General features: G+C 47.2%; 1 protein-coding gene across 2 annotated transcripts in view; it reads left to right on the top strand.

Annotated features, from left to right (window-relative positions):
- Window positions 1–1,874: 1,874 nt before the first annotated feature.
- MDFI (MyoD family inhibitor) overlaps window positions 1,875–22,438 on the top strand; it is a 40,366-nt gene continuing 19,802 nt past the window's right edge. The window contains exons 1-2 of one of the 2 annotated variants that reach the window (XM_037885091.2): window positions 1,875–2,575; window positions 2,946–3,050. In XM_037885091.2, the coding sequence (XP_037741019.1) occupies window positions 2,957–3,050 (94 nt within the window). In that variant the 5' untranslated portion in view covers window positions 1,875–2,575; window positions 2,946–2,956. Of the gene's footprint in view, window positions 2,580–2,945; window positions 3,051–22,438 lie in introns of both variants that reach the window. The other variant, XM_043533747.1, reaches the window with a different exon arrangement.

The following is a 22,438-nucleotide window of genomic DNA, read 5'->3' as shown; positions in this document are numbered from 1 at the left end:
CGAGCGAGGCCAGCTCCTCTGTTGTAGCTGTTTGAAACGAACCCTCGTGGAAAACTGGCTGGGTCTTTATGGTGAGTGCAGCGGCTGGCCGGAGCGGTGTCAGGTCAGAGGAATAACACGGCCACTGTTTCAAACACCAGGAGTTTCTTAGCTCGGATAATAATTTTTCTCTTGTCAGGCTTGTCTGTTTAGATTGTAACCTCTTCAGGGCACACTGTCTCCCACACTCTGTGTCTGTACAGCGCCTCGCACAACGGGGCACAGCCCTAGCTGGTGTTTTGGGCGCTCCTGCAATACCAATGGTAAAGCAGTGCTCTCCAATTAGGATAGATCACTAAAGAGTGATCAACTTTTGCTAGGTTTTTTTATGCACCACCTTGTAGAATTGAATAGAGTATTCTAACACCATGAGGGACCATTTAAAAAACCTGCATAGAGAGGGTTTCGTTCTCTATTAGATCCTGTTAGATTTTACAGCAATTTCATACCGCTGTTTAATTTCTATACATCTTGGCTGGAATTTTCACCGAAGCCTCAGTGAATGAGTTGCCTTTCAAAACCCCAGCCTTCATCCTTGCTAACTTCTTTACTATTCTCGCCCTTTCTCCTTTAGATGCTTGCTTCCTCAAGGGCACCTCTGACTTTTCTTCCACCAGGATTGCTCTCCCGTGGATTGTGTGTCTGAATTAGATCTTGTAAAGAGCTCCAATCCAAACACTCTGTGCTGGTTGCTCTTTGGGCAGGACCATAGCCTGTGTATATGGTCCTGGGAACAGAAGATAGTAGCAGTCATATTTCAGCAATGGCTAGAGGTGCTAACAGCTATGGGACCCCCTTGTGCTAGGTGCGGTATATACACATAGAGAAACAGCCCTTGCCCCCAAAGAGCTTACAGACTAAATACACAAGAGAAAGGGTGGGAAAGGAAAGAGGGACATACAGAGGAGACATGACTCACCCATGGTAACAGCAGTGGCTGAGGTCTTGAATCCAGGCCAGCACTTTATCCACTGAACCACACTGATGGCTCTCTCTAAATTATAAATCTATGCTAGCCACTACATGGAAATGACACCCACGCCCATTCACACTTACTGACACTGCGTCAATTCTGATTTCATTGGCACTGGTTTAAATCCAGAATAACTCCACCGATGTCACGGGGGTTACTCCAGATTTACACTAGTGGAGAATCTGGCCTATTTAATAAACTTGGAAATATTGGATTGTCAGGTTCGAGGAAAAAGCCATCGGTGTAAAAAGCAGTCTTAAAATATCTACTGCCACTTTTTTTTTAACCTAAAAACGTTTCAAAGTCAGTTTCCCTAAAGCAAGATATAAAGTAATATCGCGAGTGAGTGTGGAAACAGTGACTCCAAATGTAAACTGCCCTTGTAATTAAAATATTACACTAGAACAGGGAATTTGTGACTTGACTTCATTCTGTTACTTTAAACAGTAATACTGATAAGTCTAATCATATGTTGCCCTCCATCTGAGTATCTCAAAGCCAGTGAGTTAAACCACAAAACCGAATATTGTCCTCATTTTGTAGCTGGGGAAACTGAAGCACAAAGAGGGGAAAGTGACTTGTCCAAGGATGGACGGTGAGTTAGTAGCAGAGTCAGGAAGAAAATTGGTCTCTCCTGACTTCTGGCCGTGTGTTCTAGTTCCATGACAATCCTTTACACAAGAATATGTAGTCGTACTGTAAGTATATTGGGCCACAACTACATCGGTATTTGGGAGCATTAGCGCTGGAAGAGACAGGCTGGAGGAGACAGGCGTTCACGCAAAGCAAGGGAGGTTTTGACGATTTCTCAGTTTTGGCTCGCTGTCCCTTTTCGCTCCCTTGCTGCTGTTTTGAAAATTGATCTTTTGAGTTTAAAGAAAAACAAATTTGGATTAAAAACGTGGAGCTCAAAGACTTGAGCATTGGCAGAGGGATATAGTAAGCCCATGCTTGTCCCACATATCCCTCTCCCCACACCATACTTTGACTGCTTAGCTCCACTCCCACAAAAAAGAAATCAACTTTTTTTTTCATTCCTTTTTAAAGAGGCTTTGTGGATTGTTGTGTCTGTTTGTTTGTTCTCACTGTTTTTTTTAAATCGTAGTGCCAACCAGCTTATTATAGGCTGCATGAACTCCAAATATCTCCAGCATGAAGGAAACTGGGTAATCAGCCCTGAATGCAATTTCCTGTGTGAGAGACGGGAGGCAGAGCTTACAGTCTGGAGATAGACTGCACAAACTTGTCCAGTTGTAACCTAACACTGCCCTGAAGAAAGAGCTGCACAGATAAAGAGAAGTGAAGTGTCTTCTTTATTTGAAACTGCAGGACATTCCTGGCAGGGACAAGGCACCAAGCAGGACACTTTGAAGGAATATGTAAAGACGAAGGAAGGAAGGAAGGAAGGAAGACAAGTTGAAGAAATCTAGTTGAAGAGGGCTGGAGGAGTAGAGTGTTTGGAAAAGGGAGCAGCTGCAGAGACCTGAAGAAGACCTTCACATGGAGAGGACGATAGGATGACACCCCACTTGTGGGAGCTCCATTAAAGTGTAAACAAAAAAAGTGAGTTTCTCCAATGTGTCTCTGTATTCTTGGGGGAGTGGGGGGGGGGAAATTGGCCGATCACAGGATTCCTCAATGCAGCTGGGACTGAAATGTGTCTGGAGGGAAGCTTATGCGGAGCTGGAGTTTCCTGCAGCTGAACAATCAAGCAAACTTTTGTGCATGTGGATGCGGCAGTTGGGGAGAGGTGTCCTGCCCGGGTGAGTTAGAAATCCCTTCTTGGGGTTGTGTGGTTTCCTTCTTATCTCCCCACCTAACGTCTTCATGCTGATTCATCCCATGTGAGAGTTCCTCGTGGCTGGGTTGTTTAGCAGTCTTCAGTGAGCTTCTCTCTCTCACTGTCTTTCTCTGCATGTGGTGTGTCTGGCAGGTCCCAGTCAGATGTCCCAGGTGAGAAGCGATCTCTCAAGCCGTTCTGACTCACTCAATGGAGACCCCGTGCCGGATCAGACACCCTTCCTGCCCACTAGCGCAGGTAAGCACAAGGGGCTTTTGTCTCTCTCGCTTTAAACTTACAGGGACTTGTCTCTCTCTGGCCACTGGCAGGAGCCCTAGGTTTCCCTGTTCTTTTTATTTGTTAAATATAAGTCTTTGTCCAACTTTCTGGATTAGAAAGAGAATTGTAGTTCTTTGTGGCTGAGCACAATGTGAGCTGGATCCTCAGCTGGTGGAAATCAGCATGGCTCCGCTGGACTTCAAATAGCTAGGCTGCTCTGCACCAGCCGCCGTGTGCATATATCCACCACACAATGGGGATCATCAGAACCCCAGCTGGTGCAATCCAGGAACCACGCCAGCTGATGATCTGTGGGTGTGTGGAGGGGGATGGTGCCACTCGGACCAGAAACTTTCCCGCGAAGTTTCTGCAACTTTCCCATTTCCAATGGGACCTCACCGAGAGCCAGGATCGGTGGGAGCAAGGGCGCTGGGGATGAAAGGTGCTTGCTGAGCTGTTTTCCCGGCTCGTGGAGGGGAGGGGACGTTCGCTCTGCCGGAGCCAAAAGGGTTAAAGAGCAGGAGACTAAATGTTGCCGAGACTTGTTGGCGAGGGGCTCACCGCCAGGCTTAAAGCCCACTACTTCCTTTCCCATTTTCTCTCCCTCTCTCCAAAGACACTATTGTGCTCTCGCACGGCTGGCTGTGTGGGATGGAACCTCTCCGGAGGGGGGGAAAGGGAGCTTGGGTTTCCTTCTGCTGCCTCCTGTCTGTGTTGCAGACCATGCAGCAGGAGCCCTGATGCAGCTGCACTGGGGCTTTGGCTTCTCACAAGGACTTTTGTGTCTATTCAGCCGCCGTGTGTTCTTGGGCTCGGGCCAGCTCCTTGCGAGATGCGGCTTCCCCCCTCCCTCACTCTGGGCCCTGATCCTATTAAATTTAATAACAGTCTCTCGCCCCTGCTCCCTACCCGGAGAAAGCTGTCTCCTTTATTCCTTCCCCAGATCGGGCGTCAAGCCCCACAATCGGAAGGTGGGGAGGCTCTGTGTTGCTGTATGTAGGGGGCTCCATCCAATACCCGTGGACTGGCCAAAGATCAGAGAAGATCCGTGCTCCGGTGGCAAACCATTGGGAGACCATGGGGCGGATCAGAGGCTGATCCTGCCACCCTTGCTCATGGCACGTGGCGCTGAGTCCCATTGATGCCTGTAAGATCGCTCAGTAAATGCTACTCGCAAGGGGCCAGGGCTGCAGAATCAGGCCCTAAATAAGTGGGTTCCCTGGATCCCCGATTGCCTCCATCTCCTCCTCCCACCTGGAGCAAATCCAGTGAAATTCCACTCCCCGTGAGAGCCCTGATCTGGTTCCATGCATCGTGCTGTGTGAGCTGCAGTGTGCTGGCTCTGCGAAAGCCTCCTCTTGGAGCGTAGCTATTGTGTGTGGGGAGGGGAATCGATTGGACCAGAAGAGGTTTCCAGGCTACTAAATGACAACTCTCCCCCAGCTGACTCTGAGCGAGTTGGTGTAGACGTAATAAGCGCTCCTGCAATGCGGGAATGTTGTCCTGTTGTCGTTATTATGGCAACACCGTAACGCCTTCATTTGCATTTGCCGTAATGAGAACGTTGATCGGGCCGGGGTCTTTGGCTTTTTCCGGGGGGTGTCACGCACAGTTGGAGGACCTCCATCATCAGCGCAATTGGCTTCTGCAGATATTTACGTGGAGAAACTAGACTGAAGGGCTGAGTGAGAGGAATGGATCAGAGCAGGAAACTGACCACTAAAGGTGAAACACAGCCTACCGTGTGTGCTGTCAGAATGAGACACAAAAGAGGCCAAATTTATTCCTGGTGTAACTCCACTGATGGACTTATCCTGCAATGTGCCAGGGCCCAGATTTCAGAGAATACATTCCCTTGTTATGTTCCCCCAACATTTCCAACCGGATACTGTGTTCCCCGCTTCCTGTCCCACACTCTTGTGTGCTGTTCCTGTTTGCTGTTCAGCGGCTGACATGTTCCACCCCAGAGGTGGCTTCGTTTCAATAGTGGGTGAGCAGTCCATAACAACCGCTGCGGGGCTGGGTGGGTTTTACTCGGGAAGTTAGCCCGAGCCTCCGCTGGTACTTGAATCCAAGTCTTCAAAGTCCCATGCTAGCACCTTCACCACTGGGCTACATCTCTTCACAGCCTGCTCTTGGGGCATGGGACTTTGGCCTAGCTCTAGGTTACTACATAGCAGAGGTTTGACAGGGCAAGAGTTCTCAGCTTTCAAAACACCAGAAGCTCCTACCCCTGTTTGCAAAGGCAGCAAGTGCCATTGCTTACCAGGAGACGCTCACTGGTCCATGCAGACCCAGAGTTCCACCAAGAAGAGTCCATTCCTGCTCTTTGCTGAGGACTGAGGTGAGATGTTTGTTGTTGTTTTTTATCCATCAGGGTAAGAGCAGCTGCTCCTTGCGGCCTTTCACTTTGCAGGATTTTCATCCTTGTTTGCAGGGCACTCCGGGGATGGCATCCATTTTGTCCACACAGTGTTATTTGCTGACAGTTCCGTGCAGAAGCCTTGTCTCTTGGGAAGTTTCATCCGGCGATTCTGCCTCCCTGTTCCTACATCTAGGATTTGATCATGGGGATTTGAACCCAATAACCCTTTCAAATATAATTAAGGAAGCCAAATTAACTTGGTGAGATTGAGTTGATAAAATAAGTGGGGAAACTGAGGTGCAGGGAGGCTCAAGGCGAGCGAACATGTGGCAGAGCTGGGGACAGAATCCAGGTCTCCCCACTCTTAGTCCCATTCCTGACATGGAACCATGTGGTTTCTACCTTGTGAAAAATGACGTGACCTGGATATTTCTTCTAGGATCTGTGTCCCCTCTCTTAGTGGCCATCTCTGAAGATGGATCCCAGGTTATCACAACCTTCTTCTCACTGCAAGAAGAGCTGGACCCAGCTCCCTCTAGGTACCATCAAAGCAACCCCTTTGAATTACCAGAGGGCAGCACTAGAGAAAGATGAGAATGCTCTGGTTTCATGTCCAGCAATGAACGAGTGAACACAGGCAGCCCATACACAGTCAGATGCCACCTTCGTATGGCAGCATGTTGGCTCGTACGGGCCAGTCTTTCTATGACCTTACTTTACCATGAATACCATACAGACTTCTCTTTCTTCCTCACTTCCCTAGAGCTGGTTGGAAAACATCAATTATTTTCTCATGTGGCATTTAGGGGCAAAGAAAATCTGGGGTGGGTTAGGGTCTTCTTTTTGTTTTTTGAAGAGAACTTTAAAACAATGTATTGTTTCCCCCCCAAAAATCTCCAGTTTCTTGATTTTTCATTTCCCTCCCCCTTTTCCAAAATAGAACAAATGGAGGAGACAGCTGACACAAAGATTGGGAAGGGTTGAAGAAAAAATGAAAACTGTGGAAAAGAAACGAATATTTGAGCAGGGGTTTTTTGGGGGGTGGGGGAGCGATTTTCCATCAAAAAATTGGTTTTGATGGAAAAATTTTGACAAGTTCTATGCTCCTCCTCTCTCTCTTTCCCCTGCCCTCTTTCTCCCGGGTACACACACAACCTTTCCTCCCCTCTTTGTCCTGTGCACCCCAGATAGTCTCTCTGGCCACTCCACACGCAGCGTAAGCATCTCAGACCCAGCGAGCTCGACTCTGCTCCTGTCAGAGGCATGCCCAGCTGCCGGTGACTCCCCAGCACAACTGGGAGCAGGTCTTGGCCCAGGGTGTTTCGTTTCTTGGCTCCCCTTTGACTTCCACTCCCCGGCTTGGCTACAGCAGCCAGCAATTCCGTGGCTTCTTCAGTCTGAGCTGGGGAAGGGGGAGTGTACTTACCATGCGAGTGTGCGCGCACACAGTGGTTTTTTTGATCATTCACAATGAGTTTGCCCTGAGGTATAACACGGGGCTGAAAGCAGTTCTGTCTCGAGGCCCCCGCCCAGCCCCCTGTACTGCAGGCCCAGCCCCTGTGACAGGCCCAGACAATGCCTCTTTCATAGAGGGCGCAGCAGACGCCTCCCTCAGAGTGGAGCTTATCTGGAAATGGGAGCTCTGCTGAGCTGGGTTTGCTGGGGCGCAAACCACAGGTCGCCCTTCCCAGTCCGTTGTCCTGCCCGTGCCACAGTCAGGATCAATGGAGGAGGCACTGGGACTGGAGGCCTTGTCCACATGGGAGAGTTTTTCCAGTCTATGTTTTTCCACTACAGCTCTACTGGCGTAACTATGCCAAGAGACTGCGTCCACACCTCTTTGTGTACGCCGGCTTAAGCCGCTTCTCTTGTGAGTCATGCAGCTCTGTGCTTTTTCAAAATAACTGCACTCTTGGCAGATCTCCGTTGGTGTCCTATTCCACCACTGCATTCTCTGCCTTCAGGGATTTTTCTCGTGTTGCACGGTCAGGTACCTTCTGGAACCTGCTGGCATCCTGGGACGTGGGGACAAACTAACAGCTCCCATGATGCCTTTCCAGAATCATTTGGTTTTAGCAAGCCAGCACCACTTTCAAACTGCTGTCAAGCCGTATGGGGAAAGCCCTTCTGCTTGGCACGATCCTGACAGTCGGGGATACAAACAGTATTGGGGACTGAGGGGCGGGGACTTTTGTTGTTTTGGTGGGCTCGGTCCACCTACCCTTCTGTCAGATGGGCTGCCAACTTGTCCTCACTGCTAAATTCGTACTTAAGACTCATCTACCTGCTGAGTTGCACCAGTTTAACGCCAGGTGCTGCTTGAAACCGATTTAGGTTCTGTCTACACGGCGGTTGGCGGTGTAATTCCCAGCTCGGGTAGCTATACCCACGCCCACACGGATTGAGCTCACGTGCTAGAAATAGCAGCCACCCCAAGTACATCCCTGTCTGAAAGCTTAGGTACGTCTTCACACGGCTGGCCCATCGCACGGCCCATGCTGCCACGGCTACACTGCTATTGTGTACTAGCTTGATCAGAGCTAACACTGGGTAGACTCATGGGTTCCAAGACCAGAAGGGGCAATTATGATCATCTCGTTTACCCTCCTGTATAACACAGGCCAGAGAACTTCCCCGAAATATTTCCTAGAGCAGAGTTTTGAAAAAAACATCCAGTCTTGTCTTGATTTAGAAATTGCCAGTGATGGAGAATCCACCACAACACTTGGCAAATTGTTCCAATGGTTAACTATTCTAACCATTAGACATTTATGCCTTATTTCCAGTCTGAATTTGTCTAGCTTCAACTTTCAGCCATTGAATTGTGTTCGACCTTTCTCTGCTAGACTGAAGAGCGTATAATTAAATCTGTGTTGCCCATGTAGATACTTACCGGCTGTAATCAAGTCACCCCTTAACATTCTCTTTGTTAAGCCAAATAGATTGAGCTCTTTCAGTCTATCAGGCAGGTTTTCTAATCCTTTAATCAATCCTTGTGGCTGTTCTCTGACCCTCTCCAATTTATCAACCTCCTCCTTGAATTGTGGGCACCAGAACTGGACACACTATTCCAGCCCCGGTTGTACCAGTGCCAAATACAGAGGTCAAATAACCTCTGTACTCCTACTTGAGATTCCCATGGATACATCCCAAGATCACATTCGCTCTTTTGGCCACAGTGTCACACTGGCAGCTCATGGCCAGCTGATTATCCACCCTAACCCCCCACATCTTTTTTCAGAGTCGCTGCTTCCCAGCAGAGAGTCCCCTATTGTGTAAGTATGGCCGACGTTCTTTGTTCCTAGATGTACACATTTACATTTAGCTGTATTTCAGTTCATATTGTTGGCATGTGCCCAGTTTGCTGAACCATCCAGATCGCTCTGAGTCAATGACCTGTTCTCCATCGTTTACCACTCCCCTGATTTTTGTTTCATGTGTAAACGTCATCAGTGATGATTTGATGTTTTCTTCCAGGTCTTTCATAAAAATGTTAAAATGCGTAGGGCTAAGAACTGATCCCGGCAGGACCCACCTAGAAACACATCTGCTTGATGACGATTCCCCATTTACAATTCCACTTTGAGACCTATCAGTTAGCCAGTTTTTAATCCATGTAATGTGTGACCCATTAAATATATATCACTCTAATTTTTTAATCAAAATGTTGTGCAATACCAAGTGACCTCCAGTTCCAGTGTAGACCTACCCTTAATTAAACTTGTGCAAGCCCATGTATGGATGCTCTTACTTTGATTTAGTTTAAATTGCTTATGTTGGAGGACTATGTAGGACTGTATATAAGGAGTGAAACTAGAGAAGGAGGGCCAGATTTCAGGCGAGACCTAGTTTTGTGTGACATTTGGAGCTTAGGACTGCAAACCAGTGGCCAGTCCTCTCAGTATCCAGAGTAGCAGCCGTGTTAGTCTGTTTCCGCAAAAAGAAAAGGAGGACTTGTGGCACCTTTGTTAGGCTCTAAGGTGCCACAAGTACTCCTTTTCTTTTTCCTCTCAGTATGTAACCTTGGCCTCTCTGCATGCACAGTGAAGATCTCTTTGTACAGCTCTGCCTGCCTGCCATGTTACTTATTGCACAGATCAGGAACAGGTTTAAACTAAGCGAAAATAAATCTTATTTAAACTGAATTAAGAGAGTTGGCACACTAGAGTTGGCAACAGTTTAAGTAACTTGATTGCAAAATGCATGTGTAAACAGCCTCTTTAAAAAAAAAATTAGAAACAACCAACCAGTTTTTTTTTATTTTGCCCCCTCAAGAAACAACAAAAAGCTTTCCGCGCCAAACATCTATATTTTGTTTCTCCAAGTTTCATTGCAATTAGTGAAACTGCTGCATTTGTTTAAAATTTCAAAAAAAACAAACAAACAAAAGATGCTTTTTGGCATTTTCAAAGATTCCAGTTTCAAAACAAAACAATCCCTCAACTGGGATCTGCTGTTTGCCCCGAGAGCACCACGTTCTTCCTCCAGCTTCTAATTGAATTTCCTTTGAAATCGCCTGCCGAGATTCCGAGAGTTGCAGAAACCGGATAACACCCCTATTGCTTTTTCTGGAGTTTTTCATATTTTCCCAGTAGCGTAACAAGGTGTGCATGGCAGTTGTGATCTCTCCATCTGTGTGCCCCATAGCCTGATCCCTCCTTGGGGGATTTTGTGTCAGGGCCTGGGTTCAACATGGGCCCTATGTACGGGACATCGTTCGCTTCTTTCACCGGCTTTGTGCTTGGGCTGTCCTGTCCTTGGCTTCTCAATGCCAGACTGCATGGGAGGGTGGTGGAGATGCCGTAACCAAACATGGTCTTCTGGTTGAAGGGCTACTGTGCGACTCGGTAGCTCTTGGTTCAGTAGCTCACCAGTGCCCCATGGCAAGTCACAGCTGCCAACATTTTCCAAAAGTGGCTAGTCTTTTGGGGTGCCTCCATTTCTGGGGCGCCCTATTTAGAGACATCTTAAAGGGGCCTGATTCCTGACTGAGCTGAGCACCCGATCTCTGAAAATCAGGTCCCTTTAAAGGTGTCTTTAGCTGGAAACCCAAAATCATTCATCATTTTTGCAAAGTCTTGGCCTACTTTAGTGTGTGTGTGTGTGTGTGTGTGTTCCCCATCTGTAAAATGGGGGTGACAGTACTCCCTTCTTCTCACCTTTTGCCTTTCTTATCTATTTAGATTGTGAGCATTTTGGGGTGGAGACTTTCCCTTACGTGTAGTCTACGCCGCAAAAACAAACAAGCAGGGCAGTGCAGATGTTCGCGTGGGCCCCGAAACCTAGTAACGGGAAGGGTCTCGGAGCCTAGTCTCTAGCCCAAGCCCAAACATCTACCCTGCTATTTTTGGCCCTGCAGCGCAAGCCCCATGAGCCTGAGTCAATTCACCTGGGCTCTGAGACTTACCGCTGTGGGGTTGGTTTTTTGTGCAGTATAGATGTAGCCTGTGAATACAGACAGCACCTAACACAGTGGGGCCTTGTTCTTGGCTGGGGTAGGTCTAACACAAAGAAGAAGAAGAAGAAGAAAAGGAGAAACACCCTCTCTCTCATCCTCCCCAAACCTTTGCTGAGGTTCTGAAATGTTCTGATACTTGTCAGTGTTTGTGGCTTTTTATGGTCACTTCTGATTTTCAGCGAGGTCTTGTGAAAGTCCTGAACCCAAGCCCTGAACCCAGACTTCAAACTTGCAGAGCTCATGGCTAGTCAGATCTGTGGTTTGTTTCCATTTGGAGAGCCAGGGCCAGATCCTCAGCGGGTGGAAACCATCATAGTGCCACTGACTTCAACAGAGCTGTACTGATTGACACCTGCTGAGGCTCTGGATGATAAATGAATCCAGAAGGAGGTGCAGATTCCAAACACCTTGAGGTCCAAACCCCGTGTTTGCTCAGGCCCATCTCAGGTGACAGGAAACATGCGTGCCCAAAAGAACATGAGCAAAGCTTTCACTGGGATGTCTCCAACCAGCAGCAGAGAAATCTGGTGAGAACTAAGCTTCTCTCATCCCTACAAGGCAGGGAGAGATAAAGGGGCCTCTGCTTGACCTTTGGCCAGTGCTTTGTAGGTTTCATCTAATCCCCCAAACTCTGCATAAGGCACCTTAACACCCTATCATTTTGGAATGTTTATTGCCCTCTCACCCAGGAATACACTCTGTCTTGTACATTCCAGGTTTGGCTATAATGTCTCCTTCCCTGGATAAGGAGGTTGAAGATTAAAGAGAACGGGGTATCAGTAGAGGTCACGGTCTGCAGCGCCTGATGTAGGACAATAGTTTCTTGTGCTGAGCTTTGGACTTTTGCGCCCAAATTGACCACTGTTTACTGTTGGCTTTGCTGAGGGGCACTCTTGGACCAGCATGTTAGGTACTCTTTCAGCTGCAGAATAAATAATCTGATTGAAAGAGGAATGCAGAGGCCGGGACTGGGTGGATTAGGGAATTAGCAATGGGAGCTGGAACTTCTCACCTCTTGGGCTAACTCTAGCCCTGCTTGGGAATGACAGAAAGATGGTATCAGATGACGACTGTTTGGTGTTCTCTATGTATGGCAGGGCTCGGTTCCTAGTGGGCTGGGGCTCTTATCATGAAATAGCCATCCCAAGTGGCACTGACAGGCATTGCTGGAGACTGAACTGCTCTTTCCTCACTATACGTGGCCGCTCCAGGTTAGGACTCAGGCATGTTGGCAGGGTGGGGAAATCTGGCCCTGTTGCTTCCCGTGCTGTACCTGTTTTGTGGATAAACAGATGACTTCAGGCTGCACAGCTGTCAGTCCAGCCTGCCTCGCAACCGGTGTCAATGCTGATGCACCAAGCAGGATTGTGTTCACCCAGTCTGGCAACTTTCAGTTCCAAGGCTAAGAACCCAGTGCAACGTGTTCTCAGGAGCCAATGCAAATTTGCATGGAAAGCAAGTTGGGCAATTTAAGGTCTTCATGAGAAATGACTTGCTCCACCCAAATGGCATAATCATTGGACTGCTTTGCAGTCATTAGATCAACAGCTATGTAATCTGTGGCCCATAAAGCTTTGTGCTGCCTTTTTAAAAGGAGTTTATTTCCATATCGCCCTGACCCAGTGGAGGTAAGTGTTATGATCCCAGGCCCAGACTGGTCTGTCTATACTCAGTACCACCCCAGAAATTCTGGATTCTCTGCCCTCTTCTAGAAGGGGCATGTTGTCTACTGCTTAGAGCAGAGGGGGAGCTGGGATTAAGGACTGCAAAATTCTGTTCTTAGCTCTGCTGCTGTGTTGCCTTGGATGGACACCTCTCTGGCTTCCCCTTCACCTCCTTGGTCGAGTGGGAGTAGTAATAACTCTCTGTTTCACAGGGTTGTTGAGGTGAGATTGTATGAATGTAGACTGCACCGAGATCAGGTACGGTAAAGATGGGCCCTTGTACAAAACCCTAAGATGGCTAGCTGCATCGTAGAATGGAAGGTGCTCGATAGGTGCAAATTATTGTTCTTGTTAATAATGATGTGCATTTTGGCTGCCTGAGTGCAGGAGGCTGGACTTGATGACCTCTTGAGGTCCCTTTCAGCCCTACATTTCTGTGGTTCTATGATCTTGGGTCCCTTGGTTTTATCACAACCCTCAGTCTTGCTGACGCATGTAGTGATCCAGCAAAGCCCTTAGGGACCATTCGCAAGCTGGACGTGTGCACAAATGTTTTGCTGAATCGGAACCTTACTGCATTTCAGCATCTCAAGATGTTTTGTAAGCTCCTCCACGGAGAACCCCTCTCTTGTCTGTTTAGACTGTATGCTCGGCAGGGCTGGGACTGTCTCTTTGTGCGTATACAGCAGTTAGCTTGTTGAAGTCTCTAAGCATTGCTCTCATACAAATAAATAGGAATAAGGCTGCATTCTGATCTCCTGTAAGAAATATCCTTTGAATAGGAATTTCCCCATGACTTTCCACAGTAAAAGAATTCAGCTCACTTCTCTGCTACTACATCATCCTCTCTAATTCCCCACCAAACCTTCTCGCCTTGGGGGCCCGGGTCTCCAGTCATGCACAGGCGGCTTTATTGCTTCAAATGTACACTGGGAAACGATTATTTTTGTTCATTTCTGGCTCGCTGTTCATCACAAGGAGACTTATTCTCGTATCAATGGCTGTCTTCATTGCAAATGAAGGTGTGTTTTTACCTCAAGAAAGGTAGGGGAGATAGGTTTGATCTCACCTAGCTAAATCAAGAGACAAACTACCTGTGCCTTGTTGCCATGAGGATTTTGCACTAAGATCGCTCTCTCCATGTAAAGACACACTTTGTTTCTGAAGTGAAGACATAGCCACTGACAGTGTTGAAAATCAGGAGGAATTGCACTGAAGTCAATGGGTTTTAGCTGTTGTAGATAGCGGAAGAATGAAGTGTCTCATACGGGAGTTTATTTCCAGTTTTTAACCTGTCCTGAAATATGTTGTATTGTGTTGTTCAAACAGCTGGTGTTTTAGCTATGTGTGTCTCCATTTAGCTGTGCTGGTTTCACTTTCCTTCTCTTTAATTTGAGGGGGGAGGTCTGCTCCGAGACACACAAATGTTCTCTCCCTCTAATACCGCTGCTGAGTCTTCTCCCTCTCCTACTTCTCCATGATGAGACTTCTGCCATGTCCCGAACTGTGAGCGCTTCCTTGGTAAAAGGGTTTCCTTGTACCATGCTGGGAGTGGGACATGGTTTGGGTCAAGTCACCTGAATGATTTAACCTTGATTGTTTGTTTGTATCGCAGCAGTGCCTAGAGGCTGCTACTCAGCTCAGGGCTCCATGGGTGCTCTGTATATAGCCAGTGAGAGACCCTCCCTGTTCCAAAAAGCATACAGTCTGAAGGTGGGATTTTCAAGGAGCCAAAGGGAGGAAAGTGGCCAGATTCTATTTTATACTTTGTGGGAGTTGAATGCCCTTGAAAAGCCCAACCTCAGTCCACAAGGGGGTGGGATAGGTTGTTTTAATAACCCATTTCACAGATGGGGAGCTGCGGCCCATAACGGATTACAAAATTGTCCACGAGAGGAGTTCTTGCAGTGATTCTGAAGCAGCTGGCACTGGCCATTGTCAGAGAGGGGCCCGTGGGCCGACCAGTCTGGCTGTTCCTATGCCTTTATGTCTCTACCCACCAGAGCACTATAAATAACAAATAATAATAACCCTGGTGTGGAGCTGGCGAGTTATTTGTGTTTTTGCTAAGGAAGTAACTTTTCATAGAAACAAACATTTGTGACCAAACGCCTCGTGGTCCAGCAGCCAAAATGTTTTATAAACCATCACCCAAGCGTGCCGAGAGACACTAGGGCAAACGCCACCAGTGTAACCAGCGAGGTATGGAAATCGGTGAAAGCACAGCTGTGTTTGAAGTGTCAGGAGCTCACTGATTAGCTTGCGCTGTGCTGAGGTTTTCTGGGCATTTCTCTTCCCCTCTCCCCCTCCTTTCTCTGAATATCTTTGAATCTGAAAGGCTTTAGTGCATTAATTTCAGACTGAATGTAAATAAGCCATTTGGATTTCTCCCAGTCGAGCAAACTTTCAAAACAGAGTTTTGTTTTGTTTTCTCTCTCTCTCTCTCTCTCTCCCCCCTTCTCCAATCTGGCACATGGGATTGGAGGATTTTTCTCTGCACTCCCTCCACCATATTCTAAATCGCTTAATTAAGTTCTAAAATAGTCATTTGGGGAGGTCAGTAAACCACCTGGATGGATTAGGCAGTATACGTGGGAAAAGCAAGAGAGATCACTCAATCGTTTTATCTGCAAAAAAAAAACAGATTAGAAAGCTCCCAAACCGTATATTGTTTCACAGTAGCATGTTGATAATGGCAAGTACCTCAGTAGAGTACATCTTTGTTTATCTCTCCACCCGCCATCATCTTTCCTCTGACTAGTCATCCCTGAGAGATTAAAGGAAAGAGAAAGATGAAGACAAAAATGGCAAGAGAATCCATGCCTTCATTCATATGAAAAAGGGACTCTAGCCAACACGCCAGATACAGATGCTCTTCAAGTTTGGAAGGGCATAAGTCTGGATCCAACCATGGTGACTCCCCCTCCCTGTCCTCTTTGGAATGGGTCAAACCAATGTTCTAGGTCCAAACACCCCAAGTTTTGCAAAAAGAAGAGGTTTGCTTCTGACCTTGGCAATCAAAATACATCTCTAACTTCAGGGCACAAGGCAACCTCTAGCTCAGAGAATTAGGGAGAAACTTTCCCTCTTTAATTTTATATAGTTTCTTGTACCGCTCTCATCACCAAAGCCTGAGCACGTTCCAGTAATGTATAAATAGACATAACTAGCCTCTGACATGTCAGGAAGTTATTCTTGAATTGTCCACTAGGCAATTTCTTGCCCCTTTCTCTGTAGCAGGTGGTACCGCTAGCCATTAGAGATGGGACATTGGTCTAGCTCCACCGCAGCTCTGGTCTAGTAAGGTCGTTCCTATGTTGTATTTAAGACATGCTTGGGGCAACTAAGTAATTAGCGATGGGAAGACCTCTAAAGGTTCAGCTAAGTACCCACAAGTTTGAGTACTCCAGGATTATGTATATGTAGACCATTCCTGACAAACACCTGTCAGGGATGGTCTAGGTCTTGTTCCTGCCTCAGTGTGGGGAGATGGATTAGATGACCTCTTGAGGTATCTTCTAGCTATACATTTCTGCGATTCCTCTGACCCTTAGCCAAACCTCTTAGCGCTTTTCAACTGGGATGTTGGCAATTAGAGTCTGTCTTGGACACTTAGAATCATAGACTCATAGAATAACAGAGTTGGAAGGGACCTCTGGAGGCCATCTAGTCCAACCCCCTGCCCAGAGCAGGACCAATCCCAACTAAATCATCCCAGCCAGGGCTTTGTCAAGCCTGACCTTAAAAACTTCTAAGGAAGGGGATTCCACCACCTCCCTAGGTAACGCATTCCAGTGTTTCACCACCCTCCTAGTGAAAAAGTTTTTCCTAATATCCAACCTAAATCTCCCCCACTGCAACTTTAGACCATTACTCCTTGTCCTGTCATCTGCTATCACTGAGAATAGTCTAAATCCATCCTCTTTGGAACCCCCTTTCAGGTACTTAAAGGCAGCTATCAAATCCCCCCTCATTCTTCTCTTCCATAGACTAAACAATCCCAGTTCCCTCAGCCTCTCCTCATAACTCATGTGTTCCAGTCCCCTAATCATTTTTGTTGCCCTTCGCTGGACTCTCTCCAATTTATCCACATCCTTCTTGTAGTGTGGGGCCCAAAACTGGACACAGTACTCCAGATGAGGCCTCACCAATGTCGAATAGAGGGGAACGATCACGTCCCTCGATCTGCTGGCAATGCCCCTCCTTATACACCCCAAAATGCCATTGGCCTTCTTGGCAACAAGGGCACACTGTTGACTCATATCCAGCTTCTCATCCACTGTCACCCCTAGGTCCTTCTCTGCAGAACTGCTGCCTAGCCATTCGGTCCCTAGTCTGTAGCGGTGCATTGGATTCTTCCGTCCTAAGTGCAGGACTCTGCACTTGTCCTTGTTGAACCTCATCAGATTTCTTTTGGCCCAATCCTCCAATTTGTCTAGGTCCCTCTGTATCCTATCCCTACCCTTCAGCGTATCTACCACTCCTCCCAGTTTAGTGTCACCCGCAAACTTGCTGAGGGTGCAATCCACACCATCCTCCAGATCATTAATGAAGATATTGAACAAAACCAGCCCCAGGACCGACCCTTGGGGCACTCCGCTAGATACCGGCTGCCAACTAGACATGGAGCCATTGATCACTACCCGTTGAGCCCGACAATCTAGCCAACTTTCTACCCACCTTGTAGTGCATCCATCCAGCCCATACTTCTTTGACAAGAATACTGACAAGAATACTGTGGGAGACTGTGTCAAAAGCTTTGCTAAAGTCGAGGAATAACACGTCCACTGCTTTCCCTTTATCCACAGAACCAGTTCTCATCATAGAAGGCAATTAGATTAGTCAGGCATGACTTGCCCTTGGTGAATCCATGCTGACTGTTCCTGATCACTTTCCTCTCGTCTAAGTGCTTCAGAATTGATTCCTTGAGGACATGCTCCATGATTTTTCCGGGGACTGAGCTGAGGCTGACCGGCCTGTAGTTCCCAGGATCATCCTTCTTCCCTTTTTTAAGGATGGGCACTACATTAGCCTTTTTCCAATCTTCCGGGACTTCCCCCGATTGCCATGAGTTTTCAAAGATAATGGCCAATGGCTCTGCAATCCATCCGCCAATTCCTTTAGCACTCTCGGATGCAACGCATCCGGCCCCATGGACTTGTGCACGTCCAGTTTTTCTAAATAGTCCCGAACCACTTCTTCCTTCACAGAGGGCTGGCCACCTCCTCCCCATGCTGTGCTGCCCAGTGCAATAGTCTGGGAGCTGACCTTGTTCGTGAAGACAGAGGCAAAAAAAGCATTGAGTACATTAGCTTTTTCCACATCCTCTGTCACTAGGTTGCCTCCCTCATTTAGTAAGGGGCCCACACTTTCCTTGGCTTTCTTCTTATTGCCAACATACCTGAAGAAACCCTTCTTGTTACTCTTAACATCCCTCACTAGCTGCAACTCCAGGTGTGATTTAGCCTTCTTGATTCCATTCCTACATGCCCGAGCAATATTTATATACTCATCCCTGGTCATTTGTCCAATCTTCCACTTCTTGTAAGCCTCTTTTTTGTGTTTAAGATCAGCAAGGATTTCACTGTTAAGCCAAGCTGGTCGCCTGCCATATTTACTATTCTTTCTACACATAAGGATGGTTTGTCCCTGTAACCTCAATAAGGATTCTTTAAAATACAGCCAGCTCTCCTAGACTCCTTTCCCCCTCATGTTATTCTCCCAGGGGATCTTGCCCATCAGTTCCCTGAGGGAGTCAAAGTCTGCTTTTCTGAAGTCCAGGGTCCGTATTCTGCTGCTTTCCTTTCTTCCTTGTGTCAGGATCCTGAACTCGACCATCTCATGGTCACTGCCTCCCAGGTTCCCATCCACATTTGCTTCCTCTATTGTGGTCCACAAGAACAAAAGAAAACGAAGAGGAATCTAAGAAAGTATGCCAGTCGTCCTCGTGACCCTTGACTTGTATGAAATCTGAGGTCATTCTAACTTCCCTCTGAAGTCAGAGCAAGGGTTAACTGAACTTGTGCTGACTACAGCTTTTCCCTTGTTTATACTCGAAGCTAAACTGAGTTCCGTCCTGGTTCAGCTAAACCTTGACTACTGACCACCAATTGCTGACAGGGTGCAATTTCCAATTGTTTGCAAAAGGGTTTTATGACATGTTGACTAGATCATGATAGCTAAACACAATCTAACTCCCCCCACCCCCCTACACACACACACACCCCTTTTTATCCTACTCAAGACCAGGCCCAAATGTTGGCCCATAAGTTTCAGAGCTCCAGTGGGAATGTAGTACCACAAAAAGAAATCCATCCAATGAATGGAATGCCCTTCTACTTGTAGCAGGTGTTATTTTTGAACACCTTATATTGAATGAATGGTACAAGGTGCCCAATTAAATAGGTGAAGGTACATGGCTGACACATTACTCAGTGCCACCAACTCTGTTTTTCCTGCAAATCCTGGGTTTTTTCTTAAAGTCCCAGCTTCTGGAGTCTAATGATGCCGTGAACATTTCGGCTTTCCTTTTTTCTTAAGTAAGTTTCTAGTCCTTGTGGTTGAAGGAAAAAAATCCTGAAAATAGGATCCAAGTGCATCCTAAAGGCTCAGAAACCAGAAGGCAATTGAAAAGAACATTTTTTAAAAATAATCTCTCGCTCTTTAAGCCAATCTCATGATTGATGCCTGATTCATGATTTTTGAATGCTTATTGCATCCTTTTGTTTTTGTACTTATAAACAAAAATGGTTTCCTATGCCCAGTTGGCATTCATTTTCTTCCCCTCCAATATATTTTAAAAATATTATGCAGAAGTTATGTTGTTTGCTTCGTTAATGATGCACTACGGCTCCATTTTGTTATCTAAGCAGGACTCATGCATGTACTTGTAAAATGGAAGGGGAAATCCATTAAACTGCATGAAGCCAATTGCCAGCGTGCTATCCTGGTTAAGTAACGGGCTCTCTGATCTTGGGCCTGATTGAGGCGCAGACGGTATCAGCGTTTGTATAAAAATGTAATTGGGGAAGATGCAGAAATGAGATTTTAGTCAGCAGAGTAACCCAGTGATTAGGTCAAGGGGCTGGACCTCAGGACCCCTGATTGCTATGCTCTGCCTCAGTTTCCTCACTTGTAAAATGAGGATAATAGTTGTCCTATTGGGTGCTGAGGCTTGAATGAAAGGTGATATCAAGATGCCCCATGTCGTAAAGAGAGGCTGGTGGGATGCAGCAGCTATATGGCACATACATCTCAGTATGTAACTAGGAAATGAGAAAGGTTAGGATCAGGCAATCCCCAATCCCAAAATGCCTGACATTTTGTTAGCACTTAATGCATCAACCCCTAGTTGCTAGCATCTAGTCAGTGTCTGCTCACAGCTGTTTGTCCGGGGTCAGGGGTGACTTTGGATTCTGCTACAGGGGCTCAGCAGCTTCCCGGGGAGATCACTCGGAACCCCAGAAGATTTCAGGGCAATCTCAGTCTGGTGTCTGCTTCTAGTGCCATGAACAGCTCTCTCCCTGGAGGTCAATGGAATGTCTGGCTTTGCGTGAGAGGAAAACAACCAATTCCTGGCCAGGGGGTGTTGAGTGAAGGATAATGTGGCTGAGCGGACAGGGCTCTAGGCTGGGAGTCAGAAGAGCTGGCTTCTGTTCCTGGCTCTGTCGCTGAACCTGCTGAGTGGTCTTGGGCAAGTCCCGCTCTGTGCCTCAGTTTCCCTTCCCAGCCTTTGTCTGTCGTGTCTATTTAGATTGACAGGGTGGGATTTTTAAAGACATTAAGGCTCCTAACTCCCATTGATTTCAGTGGGAGTTCAGTGCCTAAATACTTTCAAAAAATCTGGCCCAAAGCCCTTTGGGGCAGGGATGGTCTCTCACCATGTGTGTGTCCAGCCCTCAGCACACTGGGGCCCTGAGGTGCTACCAATAATACAAATAATTATGACAGCAAAGAGGTAAATATGCATGGATTTCAGGGGTCATTGAGGGTTGCTCAACGCCTTGCAGCATCAGTCTCCCCAGGTGTGTTGTGCAAAGGATTATCAAGCAGATCAGAGACCCCAGGGCTGAACAAGGCTAGGTAGAGGCCACCTGCTCGAGGGGGAAAGCAAGTGCTGTACACATGTCTTTAGCTCCTTCTTCTCTTAGAGCATCTGATCCAGACAGACCCCCGCTGGGCACCAAACCCATACGTTTGCAATACAATATTGGGCACCTTGTTATGCCAAGTATCTATTTCAGTGATGCAAGAAGTATGCGAGTTCTGTTTAGCGTTATACCTGATGAGACTGAAATAATATGTAACACGTGGCTACTTCCTCCCAGAAGGCATATAACTCCTGGGTACCTCGCCAAGGGATGATTAGGAGCCAGGACTCCTGGGTTCTACTCCCAACTCTGCTGATGGTTCACCATGCAAACATAAGGAGGTTACGTCATCTCTCTGTGCCCACCTGTAAAATGGGGATAATAATTACCTGCCTGTCTGTTTCACAAGGCTTGTTTCTAAAACGCTTTCAGATCGTGAGATGAAAGCTGCTGTTTGAGTATAGGGTGTTTAGTTAATAGTATTGTTTTCCCCTGGGCCTGACTGGGTCTGGAAAGCTCCCAGCAGGGAAGAAGATGCAGGAGGGACATCAAAGCAGGGGTTGATCTGCCTTTTTGCAGGGTCCCTCGAGCCTGTTTGAAGTGTGAGCATGTCTGGGCAGTCTCCCTGACACCACTGCAAGGAAATCTGTCTGAGCTCCGGCCAGCAAAGGTGCCCACGCCCATGGGGCACTGAGCTGTTAACGATGAGACACGCGCGTTGACGCCACATCATGCCAATCACAGAACCACAGAGAGTAGGAGCAACTCCTGCCACTCGGTCTCAGTGCCAGGAGAGGTTTTGGCCTGCTTCGGCAGCTCACATGCTCTGTGGAATGCTTGTGAAGCGCATCGCGGCAGGTCTCACGTGTGGGCACGCGGCTGAAGAGATGCCAGGGAGTGAGTCAGTGCATCTCACACAGGGGAGAACCAACTTGTCCAAATTCTCTCCTGCTCTATATTTCTGCCTGTTGTCTGGCCTGTTTGTTCCAATGGAAACGAATCTAATTGCCAATTTCCTCCCTCCATCTCTCTGTTTGTATAGGAGACCTTGTGTTCGGTGTAATTAACCACGTATGAGCAGTGTGCCTCCCAGCCAGGTATCTGTTTGTCTGTCAGTATTACTTGTTTTGCATTAGCGTCCACAGCCTCCATTGTACTGGGCACTGCAGGTACATCAGAAGAGACTGTCCCTGCCTCAAAGACCTTATATTCTAAATGGACAAAAGGGGTGTTACAATCCCCATTTTGTATTTGCGGCACAGTGACTTGCCGTGGGGTCTATTACAGAGCTGGGGATTGAAACCAGATCTCCCAAGTCCTTGTTTAGGGTCTTAACCACAAAGCCATCCTTTCTCTCATCTTCTGGCAGGTGGTAGGCCCCAATTATCAGGTAGACTAATTTTTCAGATGTTGGGTCCCATCCTTTAGTCACTTGCATTGGGGTAAACCAGGAATGACTTTACTGAAGTGGGTGAAGTTACAGGGGGAGGAAACCTGTGTATGTGACCATCAAGCCCCTAATAATATATTATATTGTAGGCTTTTCTGAGTAGACAATCATGTCTTTTCTAATTTTTGAAGTGTTATGTCTATTTAGGGCACCCCATCAAAGTGTGTGAATAATAACCTCTGGGCCAGATCCAGCTGTCCGATAGCACTAATGTATGACCGTGTAATTCCATTCATATCAGTTCTGGGTTTACACAAATGCAGTGGAGAACCTTATGATCACATGGCCTGAAAGGTAACCTCAGGATCACGTGTGACTAAGGGCTTGAACCAAAGCTCAC

The sequence above is a fragment of the Chelonia mydas genome, chromosome 21 (genome assembly GCF_015237465.2).
Source record: "Chelonia mydas isolate rCheMyd1 chromosome 21, rCheMyd1.pri.v2, whole genome shotgun sequence".
NCBI lineage: Eukaryota > Metazoa > Chordata > Testudines > Cheloniidae > Chelonia > Chelonia mydas.
Note: the sequence above shows the minus strand (reverse complement) of the source record. Positions and strands in the feature narration are given on the sequence as shown.